Source organism: Parasteatoda tepidariorum, unplaced genomic scaffold (assembly GCF_982258835.1).
Source record: "Parasteatoda tepidariorum strain Cologne lab strain unplaced genomic scaffold, Ptep-v5.0 scaffold_12, whole genome shotgun sequence".
Taxonomy (NCBI): domain Eukaryota; kingdom Metazoa; phylum Arthropoda; class Arachnida; order Araneae; family Theridiidae; genus Parasteatoda; species Parasteatoda tepidariorum.
The window spans coordinates 1,321,076-1,339,305 of NW_028257371.1; the positions used below are offsets into that span (position 1 = coordinate 1,321,076).

Consider the following 18,230-nt stretch of genomic DNA (forward strand, 5'->3'; position numbering starts at 1 on the left):
ATAAAATTCCCTGAAAATTTTAGGTTTTTTGTGTTATCCCTGCCACTTTATTGACCCACTGAATGGATGAAAGGCTGTGTCAACCTTGCCTGGTCCGAAGCAAGAACTCTGGACCTAAGAATAAGAGTGCAACTTTACCACTGAGTCACCGGGACTATCTACAGTTAAAACAAAGGCAAAAGGCATAACAGACAGAATTTTTTTTTTAAATACAGGGTATCTGCTACATTTTAGATTTTCAAATCCATGACTTTCCAAGAATTTTTCTTTACTTACAATTGAAGTTACAATTTTCGCCGACAAAAACACAACCATAAATTTGAAAAAGCATTGTAATAACATTAATTGAAATGATAGGTATAACTAAAACTGTTATACTCTGCATTTTCATATTAATAGATTTTAAACTTAAAAAACAGAGTAAAGAAAGAGTTGCAGCAATAAAATAGCTGGAAAAAAATACGAAAGCAAATAACTAAATACAGTCAGATATATGTAGTCATTTAAAGTTGTTTTATTTCTTCTTAAAAGTGTTATCTAAAAAGCTTAAACTAGAATTTTAAATTGATAAAATAAAAAAAATAAGTAAAAAAAAATTCTGAAATCACATAACTTTAAAAGTTAATTAATTCACTCCAGAAATGACGTTCTTTCCTTCATTTTCTGAAAGAACACTATACTTTTTAAAGAACAGGTTAAAAACATTTTATATTTTAATAAAATATGACTGTGAGTGGGGATTTTGTTACAAATTTAGATATTCGTTTTATTGAATCACTGTGAAATTGGGAAAATTCTATTTTAAAAATTACATTTTTCGGCGACCTAAATCCATGACGCATCATGTTTTTTTTTAAATAGTTAAAATCATAAGATTTTATTTTATGACAAATTTTGTTCATTACTTTCCATGATTTCTCATGACTTTCCAGGTGCGCAGTAAAGATTTTTTCCTTTGAGGCACAGTAAAAAGTAGCTGCTATTTTTTAATTATTCAAAACTATTATAAGCTCTCGAGTTTTAGTAATATTTTCTTATGATAGTTAGAGCCTATAATATATTAGTAAAATTATTATAAGCTCTCAAGTTTAGTAATAGTCAAGTTTAGATTATCAGTGTTTATAAAAATATTTATCTGTATCAACGTACATTTATAAATGTATTCTTAAAAAATTCAACGTTGTTTTTAAACGAATATTTAAAACTAAGATGAAACAATATTAATTTTTTTATTAACAGGAAATCCATTCAGAAAATATTTTGATTATTTACAGTATTATGGGCTTTAAGACAGCTTTGGAAGAAAATCTCAAGTGATACTGTCAAAAACCAGTTTTCGACATCCAAAAATTTCAACCTCCACGGTATAAAATCCTCTTTTTTTAAAATCCAGACACAAATCATCACTTTTGTATTCTTTTTTTTTACAATAAAAATATTGCATTTCTTTACTTAAAAGGATTAATTAAAATGAGCACTGCATAACACTCATATAAACAAACTGCAATTAGATTAAATGTTAAAAAAAAATTATCTCTCGTTTGCAATTAAATTGACATTTAGTCATTAATATAAAGTGACTTTAATTCAAGTAAAAAAGAAATCAAAAATTTAATAAATATCTTCATTATAGAAATATTTCACAATAAACAATTTGTGTTCAAAAGTCGTATTCTTCTATAACAATCTCTTCATCAAGCAATATCTTGACATTTTCATCCGACTTGTTTGCATTGTTTCCTTCATCAATTGTGATACCGCTTCAAAACAAATTGTTAAAAATTTAAAATTTTACAAGAATAAAAGTAAGAAATCAATAATGATGAAAATGGGTATCAATAATGGTGAAAATAAAGATCGAAAGATACGGAAATGAGTTTTTCCTACCTTTTAAAAAGATATAGAATAATTTTCAATTAAAAAAAAACATCCTTAAACATATGTTTATATCTCATTAAATTTAAAAAACTGAATTGACAGAATACTACAAAGTATAAAAAAGTCATTAGTATAAACCAAAGTCAAATAAAATTTTCTGATAATTCAATATACCTTGCACTTTAATGCTGCTTCAAATTTATGTTACAAAATTAAAAAAGAGTAATATTTTTGGAGGGAGTGATGAAATTATTTGTGGTAAGAGTAGGAGTTATTTTCAAAGCATATCTGAAGATTTCCTTAAAGCAAACACAGATTTTTTTTAAATATTAAAATCAGCAGACAGAAAACTATGTTGAAAATTTTAATTACTTTTCGTTAATTCCTTTAAAGTTATCAAATTAAATAAAATTTAAAAAAATTAAGAATTTTTTATTTATTTATTTACAGAATTTCAGAAATTTACATAAAATATGACTTAGTGCTACATTTTTTAATTGATGTACAATTTTTGCTTGATATATGTTAGACTATGCCTAATTTTTGGAATATGAAGAAATGGAATTCTTGAATAAAAGAATATGAAGATTGCGCTTCAGATTAACTCTGTAAATTCTGCTGCTTGGTATATAAGTTGTACAGAGCCAGCATCAAAAATACAAAAGTAATAACCAATCAGAGTTTTTAAATGAAGGAATGCATTGCATAAAACAGATTGCATGAAACAGTTTGCAATAAAGCATTTAGCATTTATTTAAAATAGTTCTTAAGTATCAAGAACAAAATGCAGCTTTCTAAACTAGCTAACATTTGGTGAATGAAACAATCACCAAGTTACATTAGAAATAATCATACCTGCCAGCATTGGAGAAATGAAATCATTGAGATTTTACTAGCGAAATTTTTTAGGCTACTAGTAAAGTTTTACATCATGCATAACCAAAGTCAAAAAGAGAAATTTTAAATTGGATATAATGAAAGAAGTTACATTTAGCGAGGTAAAAAATATGTGTATAAATTTTAATCTAAAAAAGACTTTTTTAAAGCATTATTAATAATTACTTCAAACTATTTTAATTTATAATTGTCGTCTAACAGTCAACCCAATTTTTTGGGTTTACGACTACTAACGTTCAACTCCATAGAATTATAATTTTGAACCATATCCAGAAGACAAAGGAACTCCTGGATCAAGTATTGGGAGAAATTTGTCTTTGTGGAGGACTTTTTGATGGAACTAACCCGCATTTGCGTTACATGGAGAGGAAAACCACAAAACACTGCCACGGTTAGACGGCAAGGGGACTCTACCCTATGATCTGTCAACCACTGAAGATATTTTTACTTAAACTATTCACAATCATTATACTGTAGTACCGGCATTAGTACTATCTGTTAAGGAATAAGAAGTATTTTTGCCATCAAAAAATATTTTATTGCCAAATTTTTTAAAAAATTTCTTCAACAAAAATGGAAAAATTTGAGAATATGCAGTTAAACAGGAGATAGTCGTAAAATACAGGAGACTTGTGAGGTATGAATAATGTAACTCTAGAGAAAAAGATCAGAAAGTCTTTTCTTGAGTGAGGATGCGCGTTGAAATAAAGATAATAATATTTGTTTTCTTAGAAAGAAAGATGCATAATTTATGAAAGAGCAAAATGATTTGCATTTATTTAATTTGCATAAAAACAATACAGTATAACTGTACAACAACAAAGATTTCAATACAAGTTAGCGTTCACAAATAGTGGAATTCTACAATGCACATATTACTTAATTCTATATATGTATAGAAAAATTTATTTAGAAAAAAAAATCAATACCTTGGCAAATATACAAAATTAAAAAATACATGACACTTAAATTTTACATTTCATTGCAAAAAATATAAAATTTTATTGAATATTTGAAATCAACGTTCTAATTTTTGGCTAAATTAGAACTAAAACATATTTCCTTTTTTGACAACTGCATTTAAATCACTAAAAATATTTTCTCACAGCATTTCAGTTTAAGTTCTTTTGTTCTCCTACACAGTCTATACTCTTCTGTATTGCTTTCAAAATGGTTCCAAGGAGTAAAAAAAAGTTATTTTAGATTTGTTTCAAAAGCCATAATTTTTGTCACTTTTATATCTCCAAATAATCAGTTGCTGAAAAATTTAGTGTTAAGAGTTACGATTCTGAGACCTGTACAGTACTGAGTAAAAGAATGGTACAATCCTCTTCTCTCATTAAAGATAGCATTATCTCAACATATTTACCTTTAGCACAACTTTATATTTTATTTTATAACAGTATTGAACAGTCAAGCCAATTTCAGGTTTACAACCATCAATGCTTTACTACGTTTCCTTGTACATTTTGAACCAAATCCAGATGACAAGAAAACTCCTGGACTAATCAACCTTTGTAATGATGCGCACAATTTCTTTCTTAACACAAAATAGAGGCATGCTGCTTGAGAAGATATCATTTTCAATACTTATAAAACATTTTCTTGAGAGTGTAAAGACAGATGTATCTAGTCCTTCAAACTGGGAAAAAATAATAAATTAAAAATAATCAAAACACAAAATTCCTCAAAAAAAAAAAAAAAAAGAAAATCCTTCACAAGGTATATAGATTATAATTCTTAATAATGAAAACCTAGAAATATTTCCTCGCAGAATTATGATATATAGTAACTGTTAGGTTATTTTAAAAGAGCAGAATGAAACTTTATAAAAAATAATGTTATTTATGCCCATACAAATTTTATACTAATTATAAAGCATGGAAGAATTAGTAGCTTTTGGAATTTGCTTTGTTTTCGAATTGAGGCACTGTAACATATTGTCTGTTTTATTAATAGAAAAAATAAAACTATAATTTTTTTTTCCAAGAAAAAAACTATTTCGAGAGAGATGAATGTTTTCAGTTGTATTATTTTTCAAAACTCACAACATAATAATTTAGACAGCAAGAAAGCATTGACTGTATTATTACCAAAAGTAAGATAACAAAATTCATTTTACAAAACTACAATTAATCTTCAACCACTCACATAAGTACAGAGAAGTTAAGATATTTTTTATTAAGTGGTAATACCTTTGAAAGCAATTTAGGTTTAAAATTTTGCCTTTTTTTAAAAAAAAGTACAAAGTAACTATTAAAATAAAGTCTCACCACTAAAAGCATATTTCAGAGATTTTTGCTACCGCCACTGGTGTAAGATAAAAAGAAAAAAAAAGAAAGAAAATTTAAAAAATGAAAGCAAATATAAAGTTGCATGATATTAATTTTGCAAAGAATTTTCATTTATACCTTTGATAAATTTTCATGAAACTGAGGTTTGTGCAGGTCTCCATCTCCTATTATTCACAGAGGACAACTTGAACAACAGACATCTAGATGCCAAAGACACCATACAATCATTCATTGTGTCATGACTCTGAAATATATATATACACTACCTTACAATATTTTTTAAAATTTCTCAAGAAATACTTAGAGTATTATTTAGTAATTTAATCAGTTTTTAGTTCATCAGATTTTTTATACTTCGCTGCGAACTATAAAAAATCTGATGAACTAAAAACTGATTAAATTACTAAATAATACTCTAAGTATTTCTTGAGAAATTTTAAAAAATATTGTAAGGTAGTGTATATATATATTTCAGAATTTTAGGAAACTGATAATAAATTTTTTAAAAAAAGTATTTTTATACACCTATGCAAGAAAATCAATTAAGAAGCTTTTATTGCTTATTTTGGTAGTGGTTTGTAATAACAGCATAAAATTTTATAAGCCTAGCTTAAATATTTATGGAGATTATACAAAACAAATTTCTTTGTCTTATGTTTTTTTGCTATAACTTTAAAAATATTCAGTACAATTAAACAAATTTTTAGAAAAATTTAAAACTATTTACAAAAATATTGATTTAAAATAATTCAATAAGCTCAAGATATGAGTATTTAAAGTAGTTTGTTTATATTGCGCATGTACAGAAAATTTAAAAAAAAAATCTTTTTCATATTTTTCTAATGAATTTTATTTGGCAACTAATGAAAAACATCTCATTTCAATATCTTAAAAATTATCAAGCAATTTTTGTACTTTTTAAAAGAAAGCTAAAAATGATAAGGATTTTTCCACAAGTTTCATTTTGTAAGATACAACAAGATTTATTAAAAATGACACTGGCAATAATAGCCAAGACTACGGAATGAAATTTGCGAATTTAAAATATACAAAAATTACTTAGAAAATTGCTTGAGACTTTTTAAGATATTTGAATCAGTACTTAGTTGCTAAACGTGGCTCACTACACAATTATGATAAAAAAATGTTTAATCAAGACCCCCCAAAAAATGAAAAGATCATTTTATCTTCAGACAAAAGAGTACGAGGCTGAAAGAAATAATAATTTTTACATGATCAGTTTTCTTTAGAAATAAAAGATTAAATTTAATTTAATAGCTCTAAAACTAATTTGAAAATTTTTAGAAAGAAAGAAAAATATAATGCATATCTTCAGACTTATGAATATGTGACTTCAAAAACTCCTAATTATACTGCCAAGAGATTTTGCTTAACTAAATTGCACGGAACAGAAAAAAAAATTCAACTGAAACAAGTGATTCCAAAACGAGAGAGTGGAGTATTGCAAATAAATCAAGTGTCTCATGACTTTCAGTCCCAGAAATGTTTTTTAATGTCCCAATAAAGCCTTTTGCATGAAACAAATTTATTAAGAAACAAGAATTTAAAAAGAAAATTTCTGCTTTTTTAATGAACATACAACATTAAAAAAATTCCGCAATAATAGAGTCCTTGGGTATTGAAAACTTTGCATTACTTTCTAATTGAGCCCACATGGCAGAACTTTATCGAGCAATCTGTGACAGAACTCTCAAGCACTAATATCTTTCTGCAAGATACTTTAAATAATAACAAACATATACGTTACTAATTTAAAATGAAAGAGCTGTGCTTAAAAAAAAACTGGATAACTATATTTAAAAAAAAAACTATATAAATTTTTAATTGAACATGGAATAATTATTTATTCTAATATTATGGGTTATATTCTCGCATTTTGTTGGGGGGGTTGAATTATTTCCTTCTTCGCATTCTGTAAATAATCATCATAACAAAAAAAAGAATTAGAAATCATAAAATCCGTAGAAGTATAATTGCAAAAAAAAGATCAGTCACGAAATCACGCAAATCGTACTCCTCAAATGCATGCTTTGCTTCAAGATCAGGCTATTGAAATAAATATTGTATGAAAAATATCAGATTTAAAAATCATGGTGAAATTAATAGTAATAACTGCCAAACATTTGATAGAATTATTGCCTTAAAAAGTAAATACTCTAATGCACAATTCGAATTTTCCATATTGAAATATATAGGAATATTTAAAATCCAAGTGAAAATCAATATCAACATCTGCTGAAAATACAAACAAAACATTATTTACACACTGACACATCGAATTACGATACTACCAGCATAAATTAAGCAAGTCAAAAAGTGATTATATAAATGCAGGATTCAAATATTAAATGTAAATTGTTGTAGAAAAGAAAAGGAATTTTTTTTTCAAAAGAAAACTCATTCTGCAAGAGCTCTGTAACGTTCTGCAACTATGTCACCATGATTCTGCCACAGGGTAATTGAGTAACGCTTGATAGAGGAAAGTTTGGAAAAGCTAATGAGTTTGAGCAAATGTAAATATAAAAACAGAGTGTTCGGTTTTCAGAAGACAATAATTTTGGGGGTTCTTCAAATTTGTGGACTAAAAGATACATAAACCAGAGAAAACTATTTCTCAAAGTTTTAATTAAATTATTAACAGTTTTTTAAAAAAAGTGATAGAGCACTCACGTATTCAGCTTTGCTTAACCAACAAAGGGAATATCTTGCAAAAACAAAGTAAAATCTTCAGATGTCTTATCAAACAATTCCTAAAATAATACAATACAAGATTAGAAAACATTAGTAAATGAATTAAAGCGATAATTATTAAACAGAGTCTGCATTGCATATCTGCCAACATTGGAGAAATAATTTGAACTTAATCTTTCTGTTAAGTAATAAATAGATTATTTTGGCGATTAAAGATGTGGTATTTGTATTCTTTTTGATTTTATGATTGTTTAGATTTAAGAGCTTTCTGAGCATATGATATTTTGTGGAATTGTATTTTAATAAACAGCATGCTTAGAAGAGAAATTAAAAATGCAGAATAAAGTAGATAGAAGAATGATGTTTTTGTAAAAATAAGTTCTGCATTTAAGAGTTGCTGTAATTCTGTGTATTTACGATGCAGCGACTTCATGTTCAGAAGTGCAATTTCATTTAGACCACACGGTCACCATATCAACTTTCTACTTCATAGTTAAGTACCTATATATTCGACAGAAGCTTAGAATTTACAAGTCAAAAATTCAGAATGGATAGCTGTTGGGTGAGAAAAGTATCCAATTAGACTATAATACATTGTTTTTACAAAAACCTCACATAACAAATGCATTGTATATCACAAAAGATGACATCGTGTAAGAAAATACTAGCAAAAGTTTGAAATCAGATGTCACAGTGGGAGATGACAAATCATTTTCAGAATACAATTCTGACAGTTTGAGCAATTAAAGATTCATATACGTATTGAAAGTTTTTAATGCTGGCAAAACAAATGAATTATTCACTTCTTAATAGTCCACATTTAAAAATTTTTAAAAAAAATATATATTTTGTTGTTGCAGTTGTCTATTAAGGCACCGAGGTGAGATTTTTCTTGTTTATGTTTCCATTGGCGCCATCTATGCCCAAGAATTCGACTTCTGAAACACCCATAAGTCACATCTATTTAAAGCGGATCCATTCCTATAATCTTTCATTCATTCACAGATTATAACTTTGACCTAAACCAGAGAACGATCAATCTCCTACTCAGTACTCCCAGAGGCATAAAATGTTATGGGGACATGGAGGATGTTGTGACTCGGCAGATTAAACATGCACCAGTCACCATTTACTACATGGAGAGTCTTCGGTTTGCTGGATTACGCAATTTTTTATGTGGAACAAAACATGTTGAAACCTTGGGAGTGTGGCTTGACAGCAGTTTAGATTTGAATAAATGCAGTATTTATTTCTAAATTGTTTACATCAGGATTAGAGGATCCCTTTCAAACATTTTCAGATGAGTAGGAAGTACATTGTGATTTGACTTCTTTGAGGGGTCACCTAAGCAAAATGAACTCTAAGTTATTTAGCACAATAAATAATGAATCCCACATGAAATGAACTAAACTTACGCTTGGAGGAAAGAATTTTTCCCAATGCATGAAACAGAGAGGAAATCCCTTTTACTCCCATCTTCAGAGGAAGAAACACTCTCTTGCACAGTTAAGGGCTTTTAAAGTCTAAAAAAAATATTGATAATTTTAAAATAGGAAAAAGAAAATTAATAAACATCAACAAAATGGAACTGCTAATCCATACAAGATGTCTTATGTGTGAGTGCAAACAACAAAAAATAAGCACCTTTTAAGCTCTCAAAAAATATTTTTAAGCATTTTTAAATATCTAAAATATTTTTACATTTACATTAAAAATATTTTTATTTTTAGCACTAACATAATGCTAAATAATTTTCAAAGACTTTGCATGATTATGATTAAATAACCAGTTCCTGACAAAAAAAAACTCTTTTTTTTTATTACATTAGCCACCATAAAGAGATGGAGATTTTTCGGTTCGATTTCAGAGGGCGGAAAATGAAGCCTGACATTGAGAATCTCTTGCAAAATGCAGCAGAGTTGAAAATGAGAGTGCAAGAATAATTCCCACAGAACCCAGTTCAATATAAACACATGCGTGCCTGCAAATATTTAATCAAACAGGTAAAATGATTGGCGCTTCCATACGCTATGGAACAACGGTAAGCCGAAATCAGTAGTGCAAGTGGCAAAACATGGTTTTGGAGCACCTTTGGAGCAACAAAAAAGCAATTTTGGAGCAGTGAAACAAAGATTTGGGGCATATTTAATTAAAAGAATTAAAATAAGAATTTAATAACAAGAATTTTTAATTTTGCTCATTAATGACATATCTTATTTTTTACACTTTTTTGAAGGTCCCTGCATTAACAAAGTAAGTTTCTTTTTGCTATCTTCCAATGCTGTTAAATATTCTACAATTCTCGACTTAGCCTCAGATAATAGGATCGGTTCGCTTTCTATAATCGACATGTCTTTATTATTCAACCCATCTTTCATACTTTTTTCAGCTGTGGCTAAGAGATCATGAGAAGCCTTCAATTTTTTTTGCAAATCAATTTCAGCAGCTTTCAATCTGCTTTCCTCAGTTTCAGTGTTTTCACATTCTTTTTTCTCAACCTCTAATCGAGCAGTATAATTTTTAAATGCTGCAAGCGCCACTTTAATCATATCGTTATCAACTTAAAGTTATTTAAATCCCCTATTTTGCTAATATGTGACACAACTTGTCTCAAACCATTAACACTATGCGAATTTAAACTTGCCCCATTGTCAAGTAGCTTTTTGTTCACACTAAAACCTCCTTCAACATCAACATGTGGTATGCACAAAAGAGCATTAAAAAGCTTTGTTAAAAGAGGATATTTGATATTTCCCAATCTATATTATCTTTCTTCACAAAATAGTTTTTCCAAAACACATCAATTGGTGCATATTCATTTGAGTCAGAAGAATAACCTTCTGGTTTCCCACGTAACAAAGACAGGGGTGATTGTGAGCCCAAGTCAAAATTCCGGAAAATTTCTTGAGTTACACATACCTATACCATTTACACATACCTATGATGACCTGGAGAAGTAATTAAAATTTACAAATATGTCTTTCTTTCTTGAGTTTATGATTATAATAACTATTTACTGATAAAAAAATAAATATTAATCATGAATATAAGCTTATAAAGTATCTGGCTCTCCCTTACAAACAAATAAACTGTGTTTTTAAGTTCCACCTTTGAAAATTTGATTTCCGGAAATTCTGTGATCAATAATTTTTTAAAAAGTCTGGACCTTCGATCTCCGGAAACTTCCGGATCACTGTTAGCGAAAAATCCGGAAATCCGGATTTTTTCCGGAGCACAATCAGCCCTGCAAAGATGCCTCTTCAGGTTTTATAATGGATGGGGTTACTGTTGTCAGATATCTTATTGGCTTATTAGAAGTGTCTTCCATTCTCATTACAGAATGCAACAGTTTCAGATGATACAGTAACCTATTTTCAAGCGGCAATGCTTTTATTGACTGTTTTGCGCATACTTGGAACTTAAATACATAGACTTTCTATCTGAAGAAGATAAGGACGTCATCGCAAGCAAAAGCAATTTAAATAAATTTAATATTGAGTGGCTCATACTATTTTTTAAATTAACAATTACTTTATTTAATTCTGTAAAAGGTAATTCAAAACTCTTGTTAATTTAACTATTATTTAAGATTATCGAGTGTATTTTTCTTAAAATTTAAATAAATGTTATTTGTAATAATATATTCAACAAAACATAAACAGGATTAATTTTGATCATACTGAATTTATAGAAATATGTAAAGAATTAAGCAAATTAAGAAACTTTAATAAATTTATATTACAAATGTAAATTCCAGGAGCATTCGGAATGTTTTGGGATGTCTTTAAGACGAAATTTGTAAGTAAACATAAATATTTTAAAGAGGAATGGAATTGACATGCCAATTTGATGAGTAGATAGTTAAAAAAATGATTACAAAAAACAAACAGTCTTGTTTAGAGAAGTATTTGAACATGCATATAGTAAAGGGGTAAAGATAAATAATTTGGTGCATTTTCATAACAAAAAAAAGGAAATAACATTAATTTTCATAATTAATAACATGTAACGAAAAAATAAAAGCTAATTTTGAAGGTTAGTGTGGGTCTTCAACTTAGATATCTTAAAATTGCCCTCCCCACCCCAAAAAAGCACTATCTCTTCCACGAGCAGTATCCCCCTTGTCAACACTATTCTTTTCATTTAGAATTCTTCACTCTCCTTACAGAATATGATTCTAGGCAAATGGCAGAATATATTAATGAATAAACCAATATATTATAGAAAGGACATGCTTTCTTCCCCTTGCCTGTAGCCCCCTTCCCACACACATATTCCTTTTTGTCTCTCTAAAATGTTTTACCCTTGATTGTTGGTTTAATTCTAAGCGATAAAAAAACGACTTTCTGTTTTAAAAAATTGTTTCTATGAACTATACTGATGCTGAAAATTTAAGGACTTTAAAAACCAATGTATCAAAATTAAGTTCGTTTAAGGGCCCTTATTTTTCAAAATAAAAATTGAGCAATTTTTAAAGATTTTAAGGACTGTGGGAACCCTGTAGTAATACAAACAAGAGATAAGTTAGAAAGGAAAGGCACTACACCTACAAAAACAAAATACATTAATAAATATTTTTCTTCTTCCTTTTTTGATTGATAAAAGCTAAATTTTAGTTTTATTCTATTGATTTTTTATTACTTGATAAAGAAAGCGAAAAATAAAAAATATTTTTAAAGCCATAGATTTTATACTTAATTAATAATAATAAAAAACATAACAAAAGATACAAATTAAACTGAAGAACTTGTACCAACAAGAAGGTAGCTTTTATGCAAAGCAAACTACTTAATTGTTGTCTAGGAGAGGAAGTAAAGCTTAGCATAAGTTTTTTCATCAGTTAAATAAATTCTGATATGAAAGAAATTAAATTATCCTGTTTGCTTTCTAGCAAATCAATATCGGATTTGGAGCAATAAAATTGTTTTTCAAACAATTCTTTGCAATAAAAATAATAATTGAAATTTCAAATTGCTACACAATATTTATGAAAGAATTAACAATACTTCCTTAAGTACTCCACAATATTTATTCAAGTGCCACACATATTTCTTTCATAAAAGTTTAAAATCATGGCAAACAAAACAAAATATGACGCACATTTTTTCAGCTATCTAACTAATAATAATTTAATATTATATAATATAATTAAAAATAATTCTTAAAGTATCCCTTTCGCAGCAAATAAAATTAACAAAAAGTATTTCATGACTGTTATTCTCAAATATGAAAACAACATAGAGCTTATCTTTAAACTGAGACATAGTCTCTTTTGAGACAACAGAAGAAAAATTGAATTCTGCAATATGGAATTTGCAGGTTAACAGCAAATGTTAAAGATATCTCAACCTTTTCCGAAGATCCCGTATGAATGCATGAAATATGGTGTAAAATTTTATTCAGCGAAAAAGCCTTAGAACAAGGAAGTTTAAAACAAGAGGATTACTTACTTCGGTCATGGTGACTCTTTCAACTTCAACAAGTTTAGTTGTAATTGTCTCAGGAGTAAATTCCAAGGAGCCATATTCTTTTAACAACATCTTTACATTTATGTTGTGAATACAAATGTGTTGCCCATCTTCAGCTAAAGTTAAATGAAACGAAGAATGAAACAGTTACAATACTTTAGATTACTTTAAATTCAAACTATCTATATGTAGAATAAACATAACAATAAATGACTTTGGTTTGCTTAACAAAATAAATAAGAATGACAAGAAAGAAAAAAAAAGGGAAAATATATTTTAAAAACTTATTAAGATTCTTCACACTTTGAAGATAAAAGAGAAATTGTTTCAACTTTATAGTATAATAATGCAGTAAAACATAGATAAATAAATACCGTTAGAAAAATGTCACCCCTTTTCTTTCTCAGTCTGAAATAGAATTCATACTTGCATCACATATTCCATGCTATTCAGACATTTTGAAACACTAAAAGAATTTTCAGTAATTTAAATATTTTTTTTCTTCCTAAAATAGAATTAGAGTGACTGCAATTCAGTAACTTACAAGTTAAAACCTCACCTATGAATTAGAGATTCATTGTGGATCATTGAATTTCATTTCACAGCCAAGTACTGTATTTATTTAATTGGACAACAAAGTACAATAACAAACATAAGGTCATTTCATTATTTAAGCTTGCTCTGAACAATAAATTTCACCATAACAATTTTTTATTTTAGGACAAATATTTAAAAACCACAGTTTTTTTTTATATTCATTTTTTAAACTTAGGCACAATAACATTTATTTCAAACTCAGAGAATGACGAGATTGTTTTGATTTTTCTCAATGGGATTACAATAGGTTTATGTCTGGTGATGCTTTTTATTTGCTAATTCATTTAGACTACTAACAAATAAAAACACGACACATTCAATGCTAACACCTTTTTTTACAGCAAATACTTCCTGGAAATTTTTTAAAAAAACCTGTTTTATACTAATTTTTAACACATAGAAATTTTCATAATTAACATATACATGTTTAAATTATTGACATATAGTACCTGGTCAACTGAAAACATTTAGCAAGTTTGGAAAACTTTTCTTTAATCTACTGAAAATTTAAGTACACAAGATCACAATTTTAAAGCTGTAACTGGGAATAGCATGATTTTAATACAGGCCAAAATATTCTCATAATTTTTCCTATCTGAAATGAAACCTTAAATGAGAGGTTACCCAATTCATGAAATAGATGAAATGGCTGGATTTTTGGACTCCACAAAAACCTGTCACAGCTAGACTTTCTGGTGATACATCAACAAAATGCGTGCATGTAAAAACGATATTGAATTAAAGGATTCTAAAAAATTGAATCGCAGCTGCAACTGAAACAATTTCTTCAGAAATTCTTCAAATAACCATCTTTGAATGTCAATCATCAATTAATTATGTCTACAATTAAACATATTAGATAATTAATTAACTTGCATCTTATAAGAAACTAAGAAAAAATGGAAAGAAACATTAATATTTTAATTCTTTTATATGCATTAACATATTTTTATTAACAGTAACAAATATTTAACATTATATGATAGGCAAAAACAACATACTTTCAGGTAATTCTTCATAAGACTCAGCTGAACTTGTTGAAATAAGATGTTTTCTCTCTGGTACATTACCCTAAAATGCAATTATATGAAACTTATACAAAATTTAATGCAAATATTTTTATTTTTAAAGAGATAATTTTAACAAGTTAACTAAACTAATTATAATTTTCCTAAGTAGTATATGTTTTGGAGGAACTAAATGAACTTTGTATCATTAACTGCAAAAAATATTTTTAAACAAAATGTAAACAAATTATCTTAACATTAGACAAATTATCTGAACCTTAGACAAATTATCTTAAGCTTAAAAATTAGAGACACTAAAATTAAAATGTGTACATGCCACCAACCTTACATTCTTAAAACCTTAGACATATTAATCGCATTTTAAGATAGCAATATGAAGTAAAAGATTTAGTATATGTATATAATGTATTAAATATCAATAAAAAAATTTTCCACATAAATTACATTCTTATATTATTTGAAAACTATAAAAAAGATAAAAACTTGAAATAGCTTTATTTAAAGCAAGCAGCAATAAGGGAAAAAAAGTGACTCAAAAATGTAAGCTTAATTGTCCAAAAAATTTACATCATAGAAATGAATGTCGAGCATTGTAAACTCAAATCAATAAAATGAAGCTATAATTTAATTATTAATTTATAGATAAATAAGATAGTAAAAATTTTGAAAAGAATCTAGAATTTTTATTTTAAAAGTTTTTTTTGTATTTTTTAAAAGCCTGCAAAATTAATAAAATAATTATTCTATATGAATCAATCTTCATTACTTAATAATAATAAAAAGCATATAAACAAATATAGACAAAAGTCCAAACTTTTGCTTCCCTTCATTCAATTTGAAATTATTTCTAAGAGCAAATTCTCACTAAGTCAGTGTCAGCAGAAATGTAACAAAGCATGAATGTATTTCATCCAATGAGAGCAACTGCAAAGATACTGTCAGGTGTTATCTGATATGAAACTTGTGACAGTTTTACTGGCGCTCTCTTTTGAGCGCAAACAGATTAATGATGAAATTAAGAGGATTTTTTTAAACTTTTTCACAAAAATATAAATAAATAATAAAAGAGAGGAAAATTTTCGAGATAATAAAAATTGGAAGGCAGTAGCAAAATACAACTCCTGTTAAAAACAGTAGAGTTGGCATTTATGAAATTATGCCCATCAAAAAAAAGGGAAAATAATAAAAAGAAAGGTTTAGAGAAGAAATTTGTTTCCGAGGTAATATATAGCTATAGAAGTCATAAAAAGACACTGTTTGCAAGAATATAATATTCAAATAATTCAAAGAAGAAACAAAATTAAAAATTTTGTTTGCTAATTTTGTTTTTAAAAGACAAACACTTTGTTCCAATAAATTTTTTTAAAAAAATCACATACATTGCTTCTATAAATGAGCTCCTTAAGTTGATCTACATTCTGGTTTAAAGCAATATCCCTTTCATGAAGTAGCTGCAAAGAAAAAAAAACTTCAGAATGTTAAATACCAAATTAAATCTTTTAAGTGATAAAAGTTGACGAATGTTATCAACAGGTTGTAGGGATACAGTTATCTTCTTTTAATGAACACTTGTGAAATAAATAACAGTAAAATTTTTCAATAAATCAATTAATCAAAAAATTTACAATGGTCTTCCCTATACACAAACAAAAGTTTAATGAAATTTCACTTTTTCTGGGCAGTGTTAGCATTAAACTCTGAGCACATTATATGCAACTAACATCAGAGCAAAATTCACTTAATAAAGATATTAAGCATGAAGTGAAATATGAACCATGCTTTTATGAAAATTCTTTCAAATTTATTTTATGTATAAGTAATATAAGGACAGTGAACACTCTGTAAAATATTATAATATTCAATGAGATTTTATCAAGATACAATATTCAGTTCAAATATTTTCATCAATACATTAACTTTTCAAACATTAATTATTTTTAACTGTTACAGTTCATAAAAAATACAAGAAATATTAATATCACAGGTATAAATTTTAAAAATTAAACTTAAACTAAAAAAAAAACAAATCAGATAAGTTAAAAATAATTGAATTATTGGCATAACTTTGACCTTACCGTAGCGCCAAAAACACTAAATAACTAACTAACTAACTTGACCTTACCGTAAAGGCAGATTCCATAAAGCAAGCCACTGGAGTGTCCATTTCATAAGCAGCTCTCTCTCTTTCAATGACAGAAAAGACTTCCTTCTGACCAGCCATAAGTAATTTCTGGAATCACCTAGAACATTCTTTTAATTAAATATTATTATTTAATAGTTCACATTACACACATATGTTCCTAAGCAAATAATGAGATAAGAAAAAAAAATCTCTTATGCTAAGGGTTTTTTCAGACATTTTTCTAACTTTAAGGAGATTTTTAAAATAATAAAATTTGGAGATTAGGGGAAATTAATAAAATTTAACACCCATCAAGCGTTGGGCCCCTGGACTGGACAGAAAATCTGCAACTTAAATTACAAAACAAAGCTTAGAAGAGCTATTTAGTCATTTCCACTATAGGTGGTAGCAATACATTTGTGTAGACAACATGATTTCTTCTAATCAATGAGTACAACGCTGTTGAAGGGGGGGGGGAGTCATTGTTGTATGCAAGAAACCAGTAGAGGCTTGAAAAACAGTAAAAACTTGAAAAACAGTAGAGGAAAAAATTTTACTGACTGCTTACAATAGTACATCAATGGTTAGAAGTTTGCCGAAGACCACTTCTCTCAATCATGGCATCTATGACTGCAAGTTTGCAAACAATTTTCGAATGCAAGTGAGCAATTTTCGATTGCAAGTGAACAGTGATAGTTGTGGCAATGATTATTATTTTCCCCTGTGTTTCTTTTATCATGACTCATCCTGTCGCTGACATGATAAATCCTGAAGTGATGGAGAATCTCTCTCACTTATGTAAACATGCCTTCGTTTAATTGTGCAAATCCTGGTTTTCTTTTTACATTTAATGCAGCCGTTCATCATTTTTAACCATTATTTTGCAAAGATATAATATTAAGAAATAATATTAATTGTTAAGAAATAATAGTCATTGTTAAAAAATATTAAAATACAATGCTTATTTTTTTTAAAAAAATATGCAATTTACTACTTATTAATATTTTATTTTTATTCAATGATCATTTTTGCTTTTTAATGCATTTCTCTTTTTCTAATAACGAACTGAATTTATGATGGGGGCGGGGGTGACTCAGAAGTTTCTCAGTCTTTTTTAATCCATTAACGAAGTTTTTATTTTTCTGCTCATGAAGATATTTATAAATACTAATTCAATGAGCGTTTTCATACTGATTTTATATTTCTAATTACTTATGTAATGACATAAGTCGCA

General features: G+C 27.6%; 1 protein-coding gene across 48 annotated transcripts in view; it reads right to left on the reverse strand.

Moving 5' to 3' along the window:
- Positions 1-1,591: 1,591 nt before the first annotated feature.
- LOC147800858 (uncharacterized) overlaps positions 1,592-18,230 on the reverse strand; it is a 51,540-nt gene continuing 34,901 nt past the window's right edge. For 29 of the 48 annotated variants that reach the window (XM_087156278.1, XM_087156273.1, XM_087156271.1 and 26 more), the window contains 7 exons: positions 16,997-17,114; positions 16,254-16,325; positions 14,848-14,917; positions 13,232-13,365; positions 7,761-7,840; positions 5,187-5,313; positions 3,524-4,417 (listed from right to left, as the gene is read on the reverse strand). In XM_087156278.1, coding sequence (XP_087012404.1) covers positions 7,775-7,840; positions 13,232-13,365; positions 14,848-14,917; positions 16,254-16,325; positions 16,997-17,095 — 441 coding nt within the window. In that variant the 5' untranslated portion in view covers positions 17,096-17,114 and the 3' untranslated portion in view covers positions 3,524-4,417; positions 5,187-5,313; positions 7,761-7,774. Of the gene's footprint in view, positions 1,761-3,523; positions 4,418-5,048; positions 5,086-5,186; positions 5,314-7,760; positions 7,841-9,196; positions 9,305-13,231; positions 13,366-14,847; positions 14,918-16,253; positions 16,326-16,996; positions 17,125-18,230 lie in introns of those variants that run through there. The other 19 variants (XM_087156281.1, XM_087156283.1, XM_087156284.1 and 16 more) reach the window with 12 other exon arrangements.